The sequence below is a fragment of the Buceros rhinoceros genome, unplaced genomic scaffold, assembly GCF_000710305.1.
Source record: "Buceros rhinoceros silvestris isolate BGI_N320 unplaced genomic scaffold, ASM71030v1 scaffold33618, whole genome shotgun sequence".
In the NCBI taxonomy this organism is placed as follows: Eukaryota; Metazoa; Chordata; class Aves; order Bucerotiformes; family Bucerotidae; genus Buceros; species Buceros rhinoceros.
Genome location: NW_010425753.1, coordinates 17,862 through 39,063, shown reverse-complemented (window position 1 = coordinate 39,063; position 21,202 = coordinate 17,862). Strand labels below are relative to the sequence as shown.

The 21,202-nt window shown below is 41.9% G+C and overlaps 1 protein-coding gene across 1 annotated transcript in view; it reads right to left on the bottom strand.

The window, feature by feature from the left end:
* Positions 1-4,506: 4,506 nt before the first annotated feature.
* Positions 4,507-21,202, bottom strand: part of TAF4 (TAF4 RNA polymerase II, TATA box binding protein (TBP)-associated factor, 135kDa) — a 33,433-nt gene continuing 16,737 nt past the window's right edge. The window contains exons 3-16 of the mRNA XM_010141259.1: positions 19,326-19,492; positions 18,685-18,804; positions 17,012-17,131; positions 16,135-16,257; positions 15,761-15,850; positions 14,419-14,670; positions 13,630-13,774; positions 13,150-13,264; positions 12,345-12,514; positions 11,633-11,763; positions 10,899-11,024; positions 8,991-9,047; positions 8,790-8,909; positions 4,507-5,941 (exon numbers count right to left, since the gene is read on the bottom strand). Of these exons, the coding sequence (XP_010139561.1) occupies positions 5,774-5,941; positions 8,790-8,909; positions 8,991-9,047; positions 10,899-11,024; positions 11,633-11,763; positions 12,345-12,514; positions 13,150-13,264; positions 13,630-13,774; positions 14,419-14,670; positions 15,761-15,850; positions 16,135-16,257; positions 17,012-17,131; positions 18,685-18,804; positions 19,326-19,492 (1,904 nt within the window). The 3' untranslated portion in view covers positions 4,507-5,773. The remainder of the gene's footprint in view (positions 5,942-8,789; positions 8,910-8,990; positions 9,048-10,898; positions 11,025-11,632; positions 11,764-12,344; positions 12,515-13,149; positions 13,265-13,629; positions 13,775-14,418; positions 14,671-15,760; positions 15,851-16,134; positions 16,258-17,011; positions 17,132-18,684; positions 18,805-19,325; positions 19,493-21,202) is intronic.

Sequence of the window (21,202 nt, the reverse complement as noted above, 5' to 3'; positions counted from 1 at the left end):
GGGTCCCGGAGCCGGCCCCGCTGCAGGGAGAAGGGAGCTTCCCTGCAGAGGAGACTTCTACGTGTATAAAGCAAATGCTTTTAATTTATATATATGTATGGGTGTATACACCTGTTTCTATATATTAAATACATATATTATGCATACATATATTATGTATAATACATGTATTATGTATATGTAGCCATGAGGAGCCCGGGGTCACGCAGCACCTCCTGACCTTCCTCCACACTGACAAAGCAACTTAAACTCACAGAAGATTCTCCCCAAGCCTAGAAAGGCCCCAGACGAGCAGCTCAGCTCTCAGGGATGCGATGGTGGTGCTGGGGGCTGAGCTCCCTCCTCACCTCCTCCACTGCTGCCCACCTGGACCAAACCCCGCTCACCCCAGCCCTTCTGCTCCCTCCCTGCCTGCTTCTGTTGCCAAGGAGATGGGGGATGCTCACACAGAGCCGCTTTTGTTGTGTAGGTACTTGCTTTTACTATTTTTTGAACATTTATTTTTAAATTTATGGGCAACTCTGCAGGGGTGCAACGCTGGGGAGAGGGGAAGTCATCTCCTCCCCGGCTCCTGCCCTCCCCAGCTCTCAGGCATTTTGCAATCAGGGGACTTGAGGTTTGGGGGAGTTCTGCTGGGTTCAAGGCACAGCACAGCTGGCCTTGCAGGGACAGCTCTCCAGCGGGGCTCAGGGAGGAGAGTCGCTGGATGAGAACAGTACTCGCCTCCCCGGCACTCAGCTCTGCCAGCACAACTGTTCCAGGGCCATGCTCTGCAGAGGGACCCTGAAATACCTCCACTCAGAACAAGCAGACACACACAAGACTTACTGCCACCACTCCAGAAGAGGAGGGAGAAGAAAAGCTGCTGCATGAAGGAAAACTCCACGACACCAAATGGCACAGTATAAAGAGAGGGAGGAGACCGCACTTTATTTAGGTACTTAACTCTGATTTCTTAAAACAAAAGACCAATCCCACCAGCTCCATCTCTAGGTGCAGAGCCTTACCCATAACTTACCCAGGTTTCTCCCTTGTCCCCCTCAGAGCGGGGTAAAGGAGCCTGGATGCTGAACGGTGACACAGCTGAGCTGATACTGGAATCATTGTTTTCTCTTAAAGAGGCTGTGTCTAAACATCACCTTGGTGGGCTCCTGGGAAATCAGATCTACTGCCCTTCAAAGCCCTGTCTGCAATAATTGGGCAACGCTCCAGTATGTTTGCTTGAAATTAGAGCACCAAACGCATCAGAATAAACCAGAAAGCACCTGAAGCACTTGCAGCTTTTCTTTTTGGCACCTTAGTTTTGCCACTGGATTGAAAAGTACGTCAGTGCTCAGGTAGAATCAGGTAGTACTTCTCTGGAGCAGTAAAAGTGAGATGTGTTACGTGTTTATTCGGTACTTTTACAGAGGCACAGGACATACCACAGCCCAGATGCTGCTGGTGTGGTTTGTACAAGTCTGTGGGCTCGTGGCTATTGACTTCAGAACAGGGAAACTCCCGGGAGGAAACCAGACAGGGTGCAACCCAGCTCCTTACAAAAGTAACAGTAAATAAGCCCAGCAGGAAAACAACGGCAAAATACACCGTGTTTCACAACAAAAAACTGTTTCTGAAGTGGCAGAACAGTAAAGTCAGGTAGTGGCTACAAAGCCCGCCCCAGCACCGCGAGCTCCTGCCTGCACTCCCTTGTCTGCAGCAGCACAGAGCACACTTCTCTCAGGAGCCACAGGAATACAAGGACTAAACTCCTAAAAGCAAGTTTTGAAGAACTTACTCTCTTCCTCACAGCTCGGTAGGTCACCGAGTAGTTGTAACAGCCAAAATAAAGGAGTCCTGCCTGAGGCCCTGGTGCAAACGGTGCCCAGGATGGCGATGGGGGAGTTGAGCGGGCAGGTTTTGGCCACAGCAGCTTTGCAGGGGGAGGACAGTTCTGTGCTGTTCAAGCGCAGTTTGAAGTACGGTCCCAAGCGGGATGTTCTGACTGGGAGGTCATCCTACAGAGGCAGGATGCGTCGGGCACAGGGAAGGCAGGTCAGCAAGGCAGAGCTGGCGTTCCTGTGCTAAGCCTTTCCCTCTCCGCACTTTCTATCAATTTTAGAACATCAGGCTGAGCTGCTGCCGTGTAAAAACCCTCACACAAACACTGGAATTCTTTAAAGAAGGGACTCTCTGCAAGCTGAACTCACACGCCAAAGGGTGTCCACTTACCTGGACACACCGTCCCACTTGACTTACCCCTAAGACTCTTCTCTGCAGATGGACAAGTAACTGAAAACATACGGAAATGGTTAGAATTATCATCACATTACGCTTTTCATACCTTTATTGTAATTTAGACCATCTCAGCAACATGGGGGAACTTCTTGAATCCGGTGAAGATCCCCAGTAAAATCTTAATTGCTGTGAATTTGATGGCATTTATCGGAGCGTTCATCCATCCCTCACCAGGTATTTCAATAGGTTCCCTGAAAACATCCCTATTTAATTATATACCTGTGAAACATGGAAAACGGGCTGAATTCAGAGCACCTGATTATATCCTATTTGTTCTGTTGAACTTTTGTGCTAGAAAAAGAACATTATCAATAGTTCGGGAACATGGCAGCTATGTTTTATCTAATCAAAAAATACAGACATCAAGACTTTGGTAAGACAGGGCTGAGCCCTCCTCTAGGTCACTCACAGGCGTGTGAGAAGCAGCCTGTCCCTGACACAGAGCTGGAAGTGGGATTAAAAAACAAAAAGGTGTAATAAACCATCCCCATCTCCAACACGTGCACTCCAGTTCTGAGGGGCTACAGAGAAGTTGCATCACTCTTTGGACAAAGAGGATGACAGTCAACTCACTCTGAGGCAGCTGTGAAAGCTCAGCGCCAGAGAAGAATCACACTTCTCTCTTTACACGTCACTAAGGTACAGGAGCAGCGCTGCTGGACACACACGCTGCCCTGTAATCGTCACCCCTCCTCAGCTGTGGCTTTGCTCAGAAATGTAAAGCTTCAAACATAATTACTATTTTTATCATAAAAAACCCCCACAAAGTCCTCAACTGCTGAGTCCTGAGAACATCTCCTCAGCACACCAGCGGCCACACAGGGCCATGCTTACCCAGTACTAACAACAACTAGAAAATATCCCAGTCAAAATCACATGAATTGGTACTTCTGGAGGGAGAGATGGACACTACCAGCTTTTCCGACAAAAGAACAGGAACATCCAGAGGTGTGGAGTGCAGGGCTGACTGTGTGCTTAAAAAACATTATTTAAAAAGAAAGCAAGGGCTGGGGTCTTCTAGACGATCTCTCTCACCTCCCTCGGCCTCTCCAGCGGATTTCTAAGCTGCCTCTGCTGAGGAAGGAGCGCAAGGTACAGCACACAGTGTAATAACTAATGTCTCAAAGGTGTCTTACCCCCCCGGGCTCTTGGAGGCCAGTTTCTACCCAACTTACCTGCCCCAGCTCTGCAGACGCTGCGCTGGGTCGCTGATGGCCGGGGCAGATGGATGGTCCCTTGCTAAAGGAAAGTTGTGACAATGTTTTGGCCAAACGCCAAAGTTGTTTCTTTCCACTTAACATCACACCTTTCAAAGAGCAGTTTGGAGTTTACAAACAACAGAAGTCTTCAGTAAGTATCACACACGGTGTCAGGTGAGTACGTGGCTTCAGGAGCTAATCCGGTTTTTCAGGGACAACCGTCTCTTCACGCAGGCCAGGCCAGTGCCGGGGCCACAGCGGTGTGCTTGGAGTCAGCGCCTGTAGTAGACAGATTTGTCTGCATGCAAGAAATAACTAGCAAATACCTCTGATCTCTCCAACCACCTCAGAGCAGGATTAGGCCCTCACATTGGGAATTAGTCAGGTTGCCATGAGGGGAGAACTGAAACCAAAAAAAACTACCCAAAACCCCAAGCCAAAAGCCAAACATTCAGTACAGAGCATCAGAAATACATCTCAGGTTTTCATGTTAATAATCAAAGGGTGTCCCCGATGACTTTTTTTATAGCTGTGCTCCACATTCTGTGGTTTATGTCACACCTTCTTCCGAACACAATCGCAGTTAATTGTGCTGGAGGGAGGAGGCTGCTCTCAAGGAGAGGGCGTTTTATTAAACCTTTGCTAGACAAAACCGAAACACTCTCAAGATTTCTTCAGAAACTTTCCCTGCTTCAAACCGAACCAACCAAACCCACTGCTCTTAGTCCAGACCCCCAAGACAACAATGACATTTCAAGATTCACAAAGTTACACACTTCCAAAACACTGACAAAACCAAAACGATATAAAAAAAACCCAAAGTGCCTCTTTAGGAAACAGCATCCCCTCAGGTAGACAAATTTTTACTGTCCCAAGAAAAATAAAGTCAAGAGGAGGAAAGATTTAGAGAGAAAAATACATTAGCAAATACAGATAAATTTGTTTTTAATAAAGGAGTTAATTTTCTTTCAATCCTATATAAAACAATAGCAATTAAAAACTTCATTTTTGAAAGTAAAATATTTACATATGAACAAGTAACTGTGCAAAATTTACATGAAAAAAAATGGAAAGACAGGATTTCCTAAAAGACAAAATAAAAGGGGTGTAACAGTTGTCAGGTGTCGATAAAAATACTGATCAGCATATTCAGTTTACACGCAAGAGAGTTAAATTCTACCATGAGAGTTCACACAAAGAAAGCCAAAGTATTTACAGTCATAAAAGTACTATCAATAGACAATTTAATACAATAACCTCTGAAAATATAAAGAACCAATTAGTATATTTGTAATAAAAAAATAGGTACAAAGAAGGGACTTTGCTCTGGACATCTTTAAAGTGGGCCCACAGCTTGCATACAGTCTTTTAGCAAAATAATTATAGTTTACATAGCCATTTTTATGTTATGTGCCAAAATTTATGTACAATTACTGACAAAATACACCAACCATTTTTCAACACTTGATTCACACTGAGAAACAGTCTTTTGATGATTCCTCTCAACTTTGACTTTATTTAATCTAAGCTTTCACTTTAGCTAAAAAACACAGTGCAAGTAAAATATATTTATGCTGAAAAGGTTTCTCTTTTTTTCCTTTTTTTCCTTTTTTAACTTTACAGCTTTACAAACTATAGCAAATAAAATGCGTTTTTACAGATGCTGCTAAAACATTCAGAAGTAACCCTCCTTTACGGGATTTCAGGGCCTCTAATAAGTGATAATGTGATTAAAATTGAGGTTATGTTTAAAATGAACTGTATATCCCTCTAGATTCTGAACATTTGGGGGAAAAGATAAATATTCTTAAAAAAAAATCAGTTTGCTTTGCTAACTGACTGTTTAAAAAAAAAAAGCTAAATGAAATGAGGTCATCTGCTGTAGACATACGCCTATATAATTGATTTAGTTGAATAAAACTGAACTAAAATGCACAATTAATGTCGAAACTGCTACAGGGCTGACAAAGGGTAGCTAGTTATTTGCTAAACGATTCCGTCAGTCTTTATATATGGCTTGTTTGGCAAGAAGGCCACTCAATCAAGAGATGAGTTAAAATTTAATTGTCCTTTTAGAGTATCCACAGGCCTTGTAAGTCTCCTCACTGTTACAGAAATGTATTTCTCTTATACTGAAGAGTTTATTTATAAACAGGAATATAAAACTGTTCCGTGTAAAGAGGTGGTTGTTTTTTAAACAATATCCCATTCGCTCGTTACAAAAAGGCGTAATTTGCAAATATATAAAAAATGTCCTCAGGCGTCTCTCCGTCAAAAATACCTTGATCTTTTCCATTTTACTTAAGGAATGCTTTATATAGCAATAGTGAATGGCTTGTCTCTCGCTCATTTTCTAAACAAAATATGAGGTCCCTGAGGTTCACCCGCGTTATCCTTTGTCGCTTGAACTGACTGGTTGTTCCAACTCCAGAGCTGCCCGGGACTGCTGCGCTTGAACCAGAGCCCTGGAAAGCAGAAGGACAGATAAATCAGAAGGTGGCAGTGTCTCCGCGTATACCCGAACTCTTCAGAGAAAACACGCAAGGCAAGAACTCAGCGACTGTGCCCAGGGAGCTATCAAACAGCGTGCTGCACCCTATCAGACCAGAGATTTCTCTTTAATTCTTATTTATAAACACTAGTTGAACAATCAAAAGGTTTTGGTGGCATTTAGCATAGATAAAAAAGCCCCAAAGCACCGCTGTGATCATTAGAAAGGCACTAATGATCAGCAATGCCAACAGCCAAAACAAACAGAAGGGACAGTAGTCATCCCAAGGAGAGACCGAGCCGCTGGGGAGCACTCCTATCCCCCTGGACTGTGAGGAATGTCCTAGATCCCCTCGATCTTCATGGCCAGGTGCCGTGAGCTCTCCTCTTGGTGACAACAGCTGCGACCAAGCTCAGGATGATGTCCAGCAGAAGCTCCCCTAGACACAGCCAGACACTCCCTAACAATCTGAATTCTGCTCTATCAGTCAGTGACCCTTGTCCCTCTGGTACACACTGGTAGTTTTGCACACAACCTGGCAAGATAAATAAGTACTATTTTATTGTATTTGTCTTAAAAAAAAAGAAAGAACAGGAGAGAAAGAAAAGAAAGCCATTCAGTATCTTTAGAGATCCCTACATCCAAGGAAACCCTGGAGTGCTTTAAAGTCACCAGCCATCAGAATCGTCAGGAGCACTATCCAGTAACAAGGTGCCTCTTCCAGTAGAGACTGGGAGTGGATCACCCCCTGCGCACACGCCCCAGGAACTGTTTCGGTAGTAAGACGGGCGCAGCCTGACTTGTGGCTGGCAGGAGGGCCCGGTCCAGCAAGCACAGCTCAGCAGCAGCCGGCTCCAAGAGCGAAGCGCGCTCCGCGCTCCTCCTCGCCGCTGCCAGCAGTAAGGCAGCGGCACCAGCAGATGGCACGCACAGACCGAGCAGCCAGAGAGCCAGCAGCCACCTTCCCCTCCCGGTTTCACGCCAGCAGTTGCCCCCGGCTCCTTGTGTGTTTGTGTAAATAACGAAGGTACTCCGACTGATTGGGAACAGGTTATATTTCCGTGGCTTATCTATGCATTCTTTTTTTCCTCCAATTTCATTTACTAGGATGATTTCTTTTATTTTTTAATTTTTTCTTTTATTTTTCAATACTCGGTGGCACGAGAAGGTCCAAACACACTCCACTAGTGAATAAAGACTGATCTGCCTGAGAGTTGGGAGAATTCTAAAAGACAACAGTCTAAAGGAAAACATCCCAGACTTGAATGTTCATTATTGATTACAACAGTGGTGCCAGCTTGTGCTGGAAAATACCATCTCTGCGTTAATTTTTGGTTTTTAATATCCTTTAATAGAAGCTCAAGACTGATTCTTAGGCAGACTATAAAACTTTAAATGCAAAGGTAAAATTTCTGCAGTCTTACAGACAGAACTATGGTACTCCTGTAGGCATGGAGTAAGCTAAGAAGCTTTTTGGTAACTTCCAAGAAAATCACATGGACACAAAACCCTAAAACTGACAGCAACCCGTTTTGATAAATTCTGAAACAAACCAGTTTAATTACTACTTAGAAGTGATTTTACATGTAATTCAGATTCAGCATTCCTGGACATCAAAAGCTTACATTTACAAATCTGTGCCTAAGTAGTGACAAACCTTATTTTCCACACCTCTTGTAATGTGCCTTAACTACAAACTGCACACAAATGGGGCCGAGTGGAGCTCAATTTAAAAATGTCGAGTGACACAGCAGCGAAAGCACAGCTGGGAGTCTACCAGAGCAAAGGCAGCTGCTTCTCAATTACACAGACAAAACGATGAGATTTCCAGGGAACCTGCACTTAATTGGTTAACTGGTGATTAATCTGGGATAACTTAATTAGTCAGATGTAGATGAAATACAAACAAGTGTTCACAGTAGATGTAAAATACATTCCACAACCTAAGTGACATTAGCAGACTATTAACATTGCACAGTTGAGCACGTGTGAGTGATGCCAATGTTAACGCTGCAGGAGATCCTTCAGTGTGTTCCTCAGATGACTTCATTCATACACTCGTCTATCTTCGTAGAAGTGCCATATTCTGCAACTGCACGTGTAAATTGTTGCTCCAGTATAAAACAAGGTGAATTCTTTTGAAACAAGAGGTTCTTCTACAGTATAAATGCTTTAGCACTGGAAATTTTGAATGCTCAGGGAGTAATAAACTGAATTATTAAACTAGTACTATCCTGCCACTTGCTATCAGACACAAAACTCTGCAGGTGAAAAGCCTCAAATGATGAGGAGAGCTTTTGGCCCTGTAAATGACAACTTTCAAGAAGATTTTGTTCTTTTTAAGCACTAGAGAAATCCCACGCTGAATGTCTTTCAGGCAGAAAGCAATCTTACACCACTTCATATTTATTAACTTGTTTGGAAATACAGCAGAGTGTCCAATAACCTCCCCGAACGTGAATTAACATTAAACCAATTGGAGCACACTGATACTTGGTCTGCAGAAACATTTTTAAAAGGCCAGATTAAACTGTGGAATATCCAAAGGATGGGGGTCCAAGAAAGCAGAGACTTGAGAGAACAGAAATGGCTTCTCTAACACTCCTCCAGTTCCATGAATCAGAGATTGACAACTCCAAATTTTATTCCCCATGCCACTACAACAGAGCCTAAAAGTTGATCCTAGCCTTGGAGCAGGCCACTGTGACCACAAAACACACTTCTGCCACTCTGAAAGCCTCCACACACTAGGGGAAAGCTCTCACCAGAAAGGTTTTGCAGAGGCTGATGCAGCAAAACCAAACAGTACAATTACACCGTACCTCTGTCCCCGATCCAGCTCCTGACGAATCTAGTTTCCTTTTCTTTCTGGGACCGATCGCAGCTAACGCAGTCAAGTTGGCATCCCGCTGTCTCATCTGTGCGAGCTCTTGTTGCTGCATCTGCATTTGCCAGAACAAGAACAGTTCATTATTTTTCTTTCACTTTCCAAAACAGAAGTTCACGTGAAGGTGAACGCTTACCTCCTTGGCCTTCTGTTTCAACCTAAGCTGTTCTGGATCTTCTTGTCGAGATCGAGACTATGTTGATGAAGGATGAACATGGAATAGTTGGAGAAAAAGAAGGAAAATTAATTAGTTTCCAAAAGCAGTCAAAGACTAAGTTTTACATAGTGTATCAAAGTTTTTCTCCAGCTTCAGTGGGAAGTAGAGAATACCAGCCACTCCCTGAGAGGGCAACAGGGGAAAATCACTTTTAGAAATGAAAAGCAGATTTCCATTTCTTAATTTCAGGTTCCTGTTCCTGAAGATGCATCCCCTTTTTCAGCTTTGTAAAAAGTAATACAGGAACAGCTAAACATCTATGCCTTAAACAAAACCATTACAAGACAAAAATTACACGGATCTGATTTTAAATATACTCGCTTTGTGCGTGAGAAAAAAAAGAAATCAGACCTTATGCTTTTTGAAAAATTCCCCCCCTTGCTGTGAAACTACACACTTCCCAAGAACATCTCTTTCTGCTAGACCTACACAGCAGACTCCTGTTTGAACAAAGTGCAGCGGACTGACCTACAGACAATCTACGTGAGCAACTGCCCATTTCATTCCGGCACCTACAATTACTTCATATTATACTTCCAGAATCACAGATTTGTTTAGGTTGGAAAAGACCTTTAAGCTCATGAGTCCAACCATTCCCCCAGCACTGCCAGGTCCCCACTGACCTCTGACCCTCAGCACAATCTCGATGCATCTGTTAAACCTCTCCAGGGATGAGGTCTCCACCCCTGCCCTGGGCAGCCTGGGCCAGGCCTTCACAACCATTTCGGGGAAGAAATTGTTCATGTCCAACCTCAATCTCCCTTGGCATAACTTGAGGCCATTTCCTCTCACCCTGTCGCTTGTTACTGGGGAGAAGAGACTGACTCCCTCACCATACATACTCTCATATAAGGCAAGACTAACTATCTTTGAACAAATCCTGACTGTTGTTAATCCCATACACTCTTGGACCACCAACAAAATAAATTACTTTAATTGAATGCTCAAATACCCTTAAAATTCTAAGTTTTGCTAATGATTAGCCTATGTCTTCCCTGCGGCACTTGAGGCACAGCAAACACAGGGAATTACATGAATATGCAAAACAGAGCCATGAAGACTTTTGCCTCACCCCAGCCTCTTCTCTTCTGAAGTAAATTTAGATTTACTCTCTAATCTTACTTCACAGGTCACATTTTCTAGACCTTTACATTGCTTTCTTTCTAAAGTCTACTTGGTGTAGGGCCCAAAAACTGGATTGAGTATTTCAGCTCAGGTCTAACAGGAAAACAGGAACCACCTGAACTGAAGGTGTTAGTTCACAACTTACAAGCAAACACTGTATTACCAAAAAAAACAGATTTTGACCTTATCAATTCATACCAGGTCACAAACCCAACAGAAACCTTCGGTCATTTTGTGAATTTTTTTCTAGAGCGCTCTAGTCATATTCATCCCATATTAGAGTCACTGAATAAAACCACAAAGTCTAATTCTTCATTTCTGCTTACATCAACTGCTTCCTATTGTATTTCTCCAACTTGTAAAAAATCTTTCTAAATTCTATTTCTAGCCTCCAAAATACCTGTGACCTCTCTGTTCCATTTAGGAGTACCACCAAGCTACAGAAATCCTCTTTTTCACAATGCAAAGCACGAAAACTAAGTTTGAAGCGCTACTTTAACTTGAGCACATGCAATGAGGCTGACACAGAGCTTTACCACGAAAAGCGGAACGGAGCTCTAGCTAAAGAACATATTCATCAAGCTCCATCTTTGAAGATTAGTCTTTCCCTTCATTGCAAATGCTTTAGAATGAAAATGAACTCTGCAGTGTTGATGTTCAAAAATGACACTTTGCAAACACGTGTGAAATCCAAGCACTTGCCTTTGCCGCACGCATTAAAATTTCCCTTTCTTGTTCATCTTTACGCTGCTTCTCTATTTGATCAAGTTGTTCAAAGAACTTGAGCTGTGCCCGAACGTCACTTGCTTGTTCATATCTTTCATCATCCTGAAAACATGGCAAATATGCTTCTCATTACATTTCTTACAAACAAAGCTGTTAGCTTGTACTGTAGAAGAACATATACATTTAAAGCTCAAATGTTCACTTTGTCCTTTTCAAACAAATAGCAAGTGTATATTTACACCAGTCAAACCAGCCAGGATTCTTAAAAGCATTCTGTTGTATTCCATGAATCATCAGATTTTGACTTGTAAACTAATATCATCACAGCTTTAACCTCACGAACATATTTCAGAGGGCTTGTGGCTTTTTAAACACTGTTTAGCACTTGCATCAATTAAGAACACGCATCTCTTGAGAATTCAAAGCAGTGCTTTTATCTGCCTGATTGTACGATGTCCCGGTACAATCACTCAGACTCTGAATATTTGACATAATAAATAAAGGGGAGGACACAGTTTCTCTGCATTTGTTTTAAAAACGTTTTGTATATGCAAGCGGAAGAGTTCTAGTCATTCCTGCGTATTAATACCTTCATGTAAGATGAATGAGTCAAAGCAAATAAATAATCTGACTTCACAGGTGAACACCTGAGCTCATGCATTACAGCCAACACAACACCCTGCCAAATTTGTGCAATTAAATACAGTTACCTTGTAAGAAATATTCTTCTGTTGAGCCGTCTCCGATAGTTTTTCCACGAGGTTTTGTAGTCTTTGTTGTGTAGCATGTGATACGTAGCTAACTACATCAGGATGGATTTCTGTTATTCCGTGTTTTTTACCTGTGATCAGGACAGCAGTCAGTTGTAAAAAAATCACTTTACAGTACAGCTAAATAAGTGGCTAACTCAGTCATGAAAATGTCCATGCTGTTTGCAAAATAAGGCTTTCAGGTATTTCTCAGACGAGCGCTAAACAAGAAATACATGAGTAGTTACACAAGCTTGACAAAACTTCTCATCCATTAATAAGTGCTGTGCATGGCAGTGTAACAAATAACTGAAGAAACTTTTTGTTCTGCCATCAATTCTAAACCAATGAGTAAATATGAAAAAAGATCTCTGGATTTATTTTTTAAAACCCAAATGTCATTATTTTTGTTACACCTTACCGGTTGATACAGTCAGGATTTTAACCAGGACCAGTCATTTTGATGCCAGCATTTTAGAAGGGAACTCTGTAGGTTTGCTATCACTCCACACTATTGTACTTTCATAAGCTGAATGACCGCCCACAAACATCACGATATACAAAAAGTTACGACTCCAGCAACTTTAAACTATTCAAATCCATTCCTATGGGAAATGCTTCCAATTAAACCCAAGACTAGTGAAATTTTAAAGTTCAAGAAAAATCCACACACCTATTTCTAATATCCTCCTTTGTAAAGGTGCTGGGAAGAGGAAGGTTTCGTCTTTACAGGACCTTGTTAACGTGCCCACTAGCTCAGAGTTTGTTGCCAATATCCGAGCACTTTCTTCTGACAGGTTGACTCCAGCCATTGACGCAACATCATTAATGTCATCATCATCCCTGAAGAAAGGAAAACTCATCATAATCATAACCTTTAGTGCTTATCTGCACACACTGCTCCACTACCATAACTGCATATAACCAATACCACAGTAAACCTGAATACTTATTTTTGCATTTTATTTGCTTCTATTATATGATAAAACTAACATAATTTGACTGCAAAGAGCACTACAAATATTTTTGCAGTTTTGTATTTCCTGTTTTCCCAAGATCCTTTCTTATGTGATGTTCCAACACCTTGAGAAACCAGAGACCAGACACATCTCTACCACAAAACACTAATAAACTGCACTCGTGACTGTAAGCCAGGCTGCACATCCGAGTAACACGAGCGGAGTTGGGAGAAGCGTAGGAATGAATTCTGTTTGCCCGTGCAGGAAGGAATTGTTTGTGAGGTTTGGTAATTATCCTTAGTGTCAACTAAATGCTACAACCAGTCTGGCACACACACATTTACCGCTGTTTGTTCAAGTACTTAATAAAGTAGCAAACCTGCCCTCAGAAAATCCACCTCCAGCTCTTGCGAGTTTACCCAGCCCGACTCAGCGCCACCGCAGTCCACAGCAAGGCTCCCACTGAGGTCAGCGGGCTGCCCAGGCAGCGCAGGCACACACAAGCACATGGTTCCTCACCTAAAAGAGCCTCCCCCGGGTTCTTTCAGTTTATTCTTCTGAGCAGCAGCTACTTGTGTCGAAACAGTGGCAATAGCTTTGTTTCCAGGTAATACTGCTGGTTTTACCACGGGTACTGCAAGAAGACAGACAAGATTTGTTCTCCATCAGACTTGTACCGGAGTTAAGATTAACAAGCCAGTCATGGGTAGTAACTGCAACAGGCCTGGCGCAAAGACACGAACTCAGCAGTTTGTCAGCACTTCACCCATCTAAAATAGGACCCTCCCAAACAATCCCAGTACCCAAGCAATTCCTCTGACTGTAAATGCTGCCCTGACACGTGTATCTTCAGCCACTATGGCACTATGCACCAAAGATTTTAGCAGTACAACCACCACCATAAGCTACGCGGCACGGGCACCTAAGAACTGACATTCCCAAACCCGTCTTCAGTTAATGCTCTCGAACGTAGCTGATACCAAGGACCTGAGCCCTCACCTGTCTGCAGTTGATTCAGCTGGATTTGAGGAGTAGTGAGCATAATACGACTGTGTGGTTGCCGCAGTGCTACCATTGGTGTCTGTGTCAGTGTTACCTGTGGAGGCCTTATCAAGGCCCCTGCTTTCTGAGGCTGTTGGATAACCTGCAAATAATATCAAAAAAAAAAAAAAAAAGAGAACTGTAAATGATCAGAGAAATACCAAGAATCAGGTGGGAAGAACAAACCCTAACAAACAATTTGTAAGATGTGATCCACTGATCCCGAATCAGCTGCCCAGAGGTACGCTGAACATCCTACAGGGAATGCTGAACTACAAGCAGCAAAACCCCCTAGTAATTTAATAACCTATATTAACGAATACACATCCTAGAAAAATCTTACACTCAGGCACTGCTTTGCTATGAGAAGAGGGGGGAAAAAAGTGCTGCACATTATACTGGTTTTATTTGGTTTATGTCCAGGCCTGAGGAAGTTATTCTTTCTCCTCTTTTGGGGTAACCTGTTGTTAGACTTATGAAATGGGACATGAAAGATCCTCCGCAGCACCTCTCTCTCATGGACACACAGTGATGAAACAACTGCCAATATTTCATGCTAAAATAAGAAATAATAGTACTTTAATCACAAATGATTTTACATTACCCTTTTTTTTTTCTTAGTAACTAGTTTCTCTCGAGAGGTCAAAGATCCTCGATTAGCTAAACCACCAATTTATGAATAAAAGTCATTGTATTATCAAAAAAAACCCCTGTGCAGTAAGAGGTGATGCTCTTCAGCTTACATACCAGTGGTGTAGACTGCCCTTGTTTACTAACACCAACTTGTGTGGGCTGCGTTAGGCTGATGACAGGTTGTTGGACAGTACTCGTTACGGTTGCAGCCGCCTTGCCCGCCGTGCGCTGCACTGAGGAGCTCAGAAGCACCGCCGCAGACGGAATCGTGGCTATCGTTGCTTGTGTTGTTGGCTGCTGCTGTTGACTTTGTTGAATGAAAGCTGCAGAGTCTGGTGTTAACTGTCTCAAGGCAGGTAAACTCCTCTGAAAAGAGGAAAGAATTGGCCTGAGTATTTTAATCCTAGATCACACAAGAAAACTTTAATTGTAGAAGCGACAGGTTTCATTTCAGTCCACTGAGTCAGCCAGGGTGCACCTGAGCAAACACGATGGGCACACACAGAAACACCCCGTTACTTCACATTTAAAGCCAGACAGACAAACAGTACCTTGAGTTGTGGAAGCTTGGATATCATGGGCACCTACGTTAAGCAAGCCTACCCGAAACCCTCGGTATGTATTTAACAGTCCAAACCCATGCTGCCTTCCTCAGTTGCGTTCCTACATATATCCCAACCTATAACATGTGATGGCTTAAAAGACATACTGGAACACTGGGAAGATTTCAGAACAGCTCAGCAGAGATCACAGTGTCTTACCAAATTGTTATATTAGTTGTTTTCTTACGGGAACAATTTTTGTCCTCACGAACAGCTCAAGGTTGAAAAAGCATTTCAGAACCCAGAAACGTCAACACACCCCTATAACTACATCCCTTAGTTGAACATTAGTCAGGCAGAGTTATACTCTTACCACACAGTGCTGTTGCACCTTCTCTGTTTTTCAGATGGTAAATGTTTTGGAATAAACATTACTTTGAGATATGTCCAATTACTAGAAATTTACGACACGGGTTTTATTATTGAGAGGTGACAAATTCCCTGTTCAAACAAGTACACAGGTACACAGCACAGGCAAAAGAGTTTGTCCAGAAGATACAGTTGGATGTGTCATTGAATGCTTTGTTTTCTTTCCCAGACTAAAAAGAGGATGATAAATCAATTTGCAGGTTTGGTGCTATGGAAAGACATTGCTTCTAAGTCATAGAAAGAAAACTTTCCAGATTTCTCAAGAGAGCAACGATGTGACACTCTGGTAGAAAATGACAGTGCCAATGAATCACACTAACCAATTCTTGCATCCAAGAGGCAGAAACAAGTCTAACCAGGCACCATTTAATACTTCCATTTACACCACTTTGGAATTCCATCTATACTAGTAAAAGACGTGCTTGTCTTCGTTGCTGCTGGCACATAATCACAGAAATATGTAAGAACTAGGGAACACAAGTTACCTTCAGGAAAGGCACAAGGTAAGGTTGAGGTGAAGAATTAAGCTCTCTGTACAACCTACTGGTAAAGTCTTCTGGTTCAATTTTTCCATCCTTCAAAACAGAAAAACCAAATGAACAAACGTGGAGAAGTTAACTTTTACAGATGTTCAACACCCATAAAAAAATTTTAGACAATTTATTGAACATAAGTGGGTTTATCATCCCTCACTATTTTTGCTTACCAATAGCTTTAAGCTAGTAAGTAATTTTACTACAAATTCCAGCTAGAAATTCAAGACCTACAGGCCCATCTTTCCTCCTTTCTGTCTTTCAGCCAATTTCAAGAAGCATCCCTCAGCTGTGAGTCTGAATTTGCCCATTTGAACTCTTCTTACCAGCAGGTTCTGTACCAATTCTTTCACATTAGCTGCAGTCTCTGACGACTGTTTGCCAGACGATGCCAGTTTTATTAATGTGGACAGAAAGTTTTTGCATTTCTTCACATTTTCCATAGTTTCCTGTTATGAGAGGAGAAGTGGTAGAAAGGAAACCATCAGACCAGGGAAGATAAACTCTTTTTAATACATGATTTGACCATAAACTCAGAGAAATAAAGTCCTCTATTTCATCACTGCAGAATATTATTTATAGATTCACGTCCCTCACCGCTTAAGATATAATCAGCCTGAAATTATTATTTTGCTTTATAAAAACATATACGTTGTACATTTATGTTATCAAAATTTAATACATCATTTCTTAATGGAGTTAGCAAACACCGAGTATCTTAAGAACAGCACCCTGGGTATGGGAAAACGTGTTTTAGCACGACAACAAATAGCAACACTCCTCCTTCTCAGTGCATTGCACAGTGCCTGGATTCTCCCCATCCTGGGAACACGCATCTTGAGTGAGACAGTGCCAACTTCTCAACCCTTCTCATACTGATTCTACTCAGCAGTGCTGAACAACTCACTTTTCTATAAGATACAGCTAGTGAGTTTTAAAAAAGGAGTGCTTTAGAACCATTACAGAACTCAAAATTAATACTTTGACAGTCACCAAAATTCACATGACCTGTGTTCACCCTCTGTAAATTATATGGGTCTGCAAAAAGTTTACCTTCTCAAGTCCAACCATTCATGGAACTCCTGCGTCTTTCCTACTCTCCGCTCCGATCTGTGGTTGTGTGTATGTACGTATGTATATAAATACATACACACACAGGTGTATATAAACAAAAAACAACTCCAAATGCACTCAGTATCTTACTGTGGCAATCGTAGAGGTTGCCGTTGTTCCTTGTACTGTCCTCTGAGGAGTTCCAGTTTGTACAGCTGTTGCTGTCCCCAGCGTAGTTGTTTGTGCAGTTCCACCCAGAACAATCTGAGGCTGCAGAGAATATAAACATGAGATTATTTTACTTGGATCGTACCAAAGTCTTCCTGAACCATCAGACAGAAGCGGAGCCACAGGACAGTAGAACATCTTTCACTGCTACTATAAAAAGAAGTTACTCATCTGCCATCTATTGCAGTGGAAAGAAAGAGCCACCAGATGGCACAAAACACTGCACATTCGAACCGGCAATCAGAAAGTTGGTTAAAAATTGCACGATTTTTGCTTACTGAATAATATGGCAAAATAATACCATAAACACACCCTCATACACCCTGATTGTTTTGTAGACAAGCTGGGCATTCATAGTAGGAACACCACGTTCAGATCAACACTGTCAACAGAAACTTTTCATGTGTGCACTTCCACACGGTCTAATTACTAATGACAACCCCAGGAGAGGGACAGTAATTCTTACCAAGCTGAAGCAAGCTCTCAGAACTTTAACATATCATTTGTAAACTTGCTCTTCATATCAAGATGCACAAGAGATGAGGTGCCAGTGCTGTCAAAGCTAACTTTCCTTGGTATTTTGGGAGACAGAAAAGGAGACGAGGATTTAATTTGTCTCACTTTTCAAAATCAGGATAAACGAAGTTCATGGTATGCTCATTACAGCAAAAAATATGCAGATGGAATGATTTTTAGGTCCAGTATAACAGCAGTGCAAATTAAGGAGATTCAGTTAGGTAAATTAACTCTTAGATCTAGAAAGATCACTGCATACGCCAAGGCTCTCTGAGGAGAAAAAGGTTAACTGGATGCATAGCAAAACCTGCATGTTTTAAATTAAAACTCTCTAATCCTGTCTACTCAAAGGAGGAAGAAAGCCCAATGAAAAAGATTAGGCAACAGCAATCATATTGTATCTCTGCTGCCTGGAAGCCACAGGGAGAATTTCACACTTTCGCACTGTGTTTTAAGCTCACACCAACACCCCTCAAAAAAAAAAAAAAAAAAAAAAAAAAAAAAAAAAAAAAAAAAAAAAAAAAACAAAACCTACAAGAAAGCCTATCGTTACTAGAGGCCGGGCTATTAGAAGACAGCCCACAAGAGAAATCACCACTCTTTGAGTTACCAGCATCTCCCTAAGAACACAGACCAAAGCAGAGACTTGTTTAAGAGGGAGAAAGCTCATGGAAGGGAAGACTAGCAGGGCAGTCCTGGTTGTAACTGTAAATTTTACTGCGGAACTCAGAGGACTACAGATCTATCGCCGCTCCAAATCCAGAGGGGATTGGTGTCACTTTCTTGAGGCAGAAAGCATAAAGGGTTTTTATTTAAGTCAGCTCTGCAATTATACAAACTAATAACAGGATTCCCTTAAATTTACATCCATATAAGTATAATATGAAATAATAATAATATGGATATACTAAATTATACATACATCCAAAACATGCAGTAAATTGAGATCTGCAAATGCTTTTAGTAGATATTTCTTCCATATTCTTAGCAATTCTATTTCCTGCATTTCTGGCAGTCTCGAGCAGGTTTTCAGCTAATCTGATGTATCTCATGGACACATTACTTTGGTAGAAACTCACTTGCACAACAGGAGGACGCTGTAGCGTTGTTGTGGGTTGCACTGTCGTCTGAGCCTGAGACACTTGCTTGATAATAGTAGTTGGTGTCACCTGCCGTGCAATAATAGGTGTTCCTGGAGCCTGAGGAAGAGGAAAAAACCGAAACACATTAGCTCCTATACTTAAATACAATCTACCTTATCTAGGATTTCGTCTCTGACAGTTGCCTCTATTACAGATACCAAAGAACGCTTCTAGACCACTATAAAACTGTGAGAAGGTATTTTAGTCCTAATGCAGCTGCGATGATCTCAGCATACGTATACCTACATCCACTTTTTTCTTTTAGTTGTATAAAGAACAACGATTCTTTGAGGAAAAGGGTTCTACATGTTAACCATATATGGTCCTGAATGGTCTTTATATCAAACAGTTTTAAACTTAATGTCATTCAGCTAGGTAAAAATATTTTTGATGAGTAACAGCCAGACTGTAACAGAATTAGGAACAAAACGCAATCCCTATGTCATGTGGAAAAGCCTGTACAGCACCAGTTTGACCAATGGTTTCTTCCAATCACCACCATCATACCTTACTCCCTGGTGTATTCTTCACAGGAAAAAAACCTTACGTTTTGTGACGCTACAAATTACTGAACTAACCTGCACTGTCGATATCTGCACTGGAGGAGCACTGGTAGGTGTAGCAGGACGAGGAGTCATTGTATTTTGAGGCTGAGACTGGGCATGTGCCTGTGCCTGCATCTGCGCCAAGGCTTGTTGCGGGATTACCAGCAACTGCCCGTTCTCGCTCCGCACAAGGACCATGCCTGTTAAAACAGAAATTGGTCAAGAAACAGACATCCTTTTCAAATAGGAAAGAATAATATTTTTTCAAGGCTTTTTTTAATCAAAGTTGGATACATATGGAATTAACGTACTGTTGAGGACCACACAGCTAACAGAGTGGTTTAGAATAAAAGCAAAATTCCCAGCTGCATTACCACATTTTGTATCACTTAACTACAGAAATACTCCTTCTCTGTCAAAATGCGCAGTTTGATGTGCATCAGAACACACAGCGAGTCATATTTGCCCCAACCAAAACACTCCCTGTGACAAGAGGTTAAAATTAGCAATCACACAAAAATCCTACCTGCTCTACTAAGAAATTTGTGTTACGGAGCACTGCAAATAGAAGAAAATCTTGCCATTCTCCCCTAATCAAACATAGGCTCCACCAGCGACAGGAACACAATCGTCTCAGTTCTAAATTAATTTCCCATAACAAATTCAGTAATGAAAGTGCCTATAAAATCATAATCTTTCTCATGTGCATCCGCAACAGACTGCGCTGTGCCCTGTTACACCCCAAAAGAAAAATAAAACGGAGGGGGAATGAGGCAATCATTCCCTGCTCAGTCACTCAGACCAATAGATGTAACCCCATGGGTAGCTATAGGGAACCCAATTTTAACGGGCAGACTTTCAGAGGGTAGTCTTTCTTGAAGGCAAAACCAGAATCTGGACAACATGAACAGTTTTCCAAGAGCTCATTCACTCAGCACGCCTCAGTCAGCCCAGGAGAGCCGCAGGCCCTCATCAGCTCTGAACAAGCCACCTAAGGAAACAAACTGGGTGCTCAGAATTAGTTACTCTTTCTTTTTGAGCAACCAACTACAGGAGGAAACTTCACCATGAAAATCAAGAGGCACTACTGAAACCAGAAAGTTTTTCTGAAGTGTTGTTCAGTGAATAAAAAGCCTACACATGTTCCCCAACTATCTGGAGATCTGGTCTATGCCGCCTCAGAGCACGACAACTTCAAAAGAATCAAAGCTTGCATCTATTCTATTCAGATGAAGTGCTGAAATGTTTATACACAATGCCTTAAACAGTTTTCTTGGACTATGTGAAAATTAACATTAAGTACAAAAAAATCATATACTGATATCTGCAAAAATGAGTTCAAAAGAAAACCAGAGGGTATTAGTTGATTTGCCCCTATTTTCTTCCTTACATTCTCTATGTTAACTCTCCTAATGAAGCAGAGGCACACAGAGACATTAAACTAGTTGACATCCAAAAGGTGACTTTCCATTGTAACTTATTTAGAAGTGTCAAGGTGGGACAGCAATGTGCTATGGACAAGAGTTGTATCTACACACAAATATTCTCAAACTGGTTTTCTGTAGGAAAGCAGAAGGGGAGGAAGCTTCTTTACAGACTTGTAGACTGGAGAAATACTCTTAGTTTAGCTGTCAAGTCCAAAAAAACCATTTTACAAGCCATCCCAAAAAGATACCGTAACTTGCATAGGGAGAAGCATTTTCATTAAAACAGCAAAGCCATCCACCACCACCACAGCTTACCAGAAATCTGAAAACCTCGACAGTGGATACAGAGCTTGGTCCTGCCAGCAAGTCATTAGAATCATCACTACTTTCTCACCATCAGCCTCACACTGTGGGGAGAGGGCTTCTGACAAAAACGAGAAATTCTGTATTTTAAAGACCACCGAGTGACCTGCTACTACACCA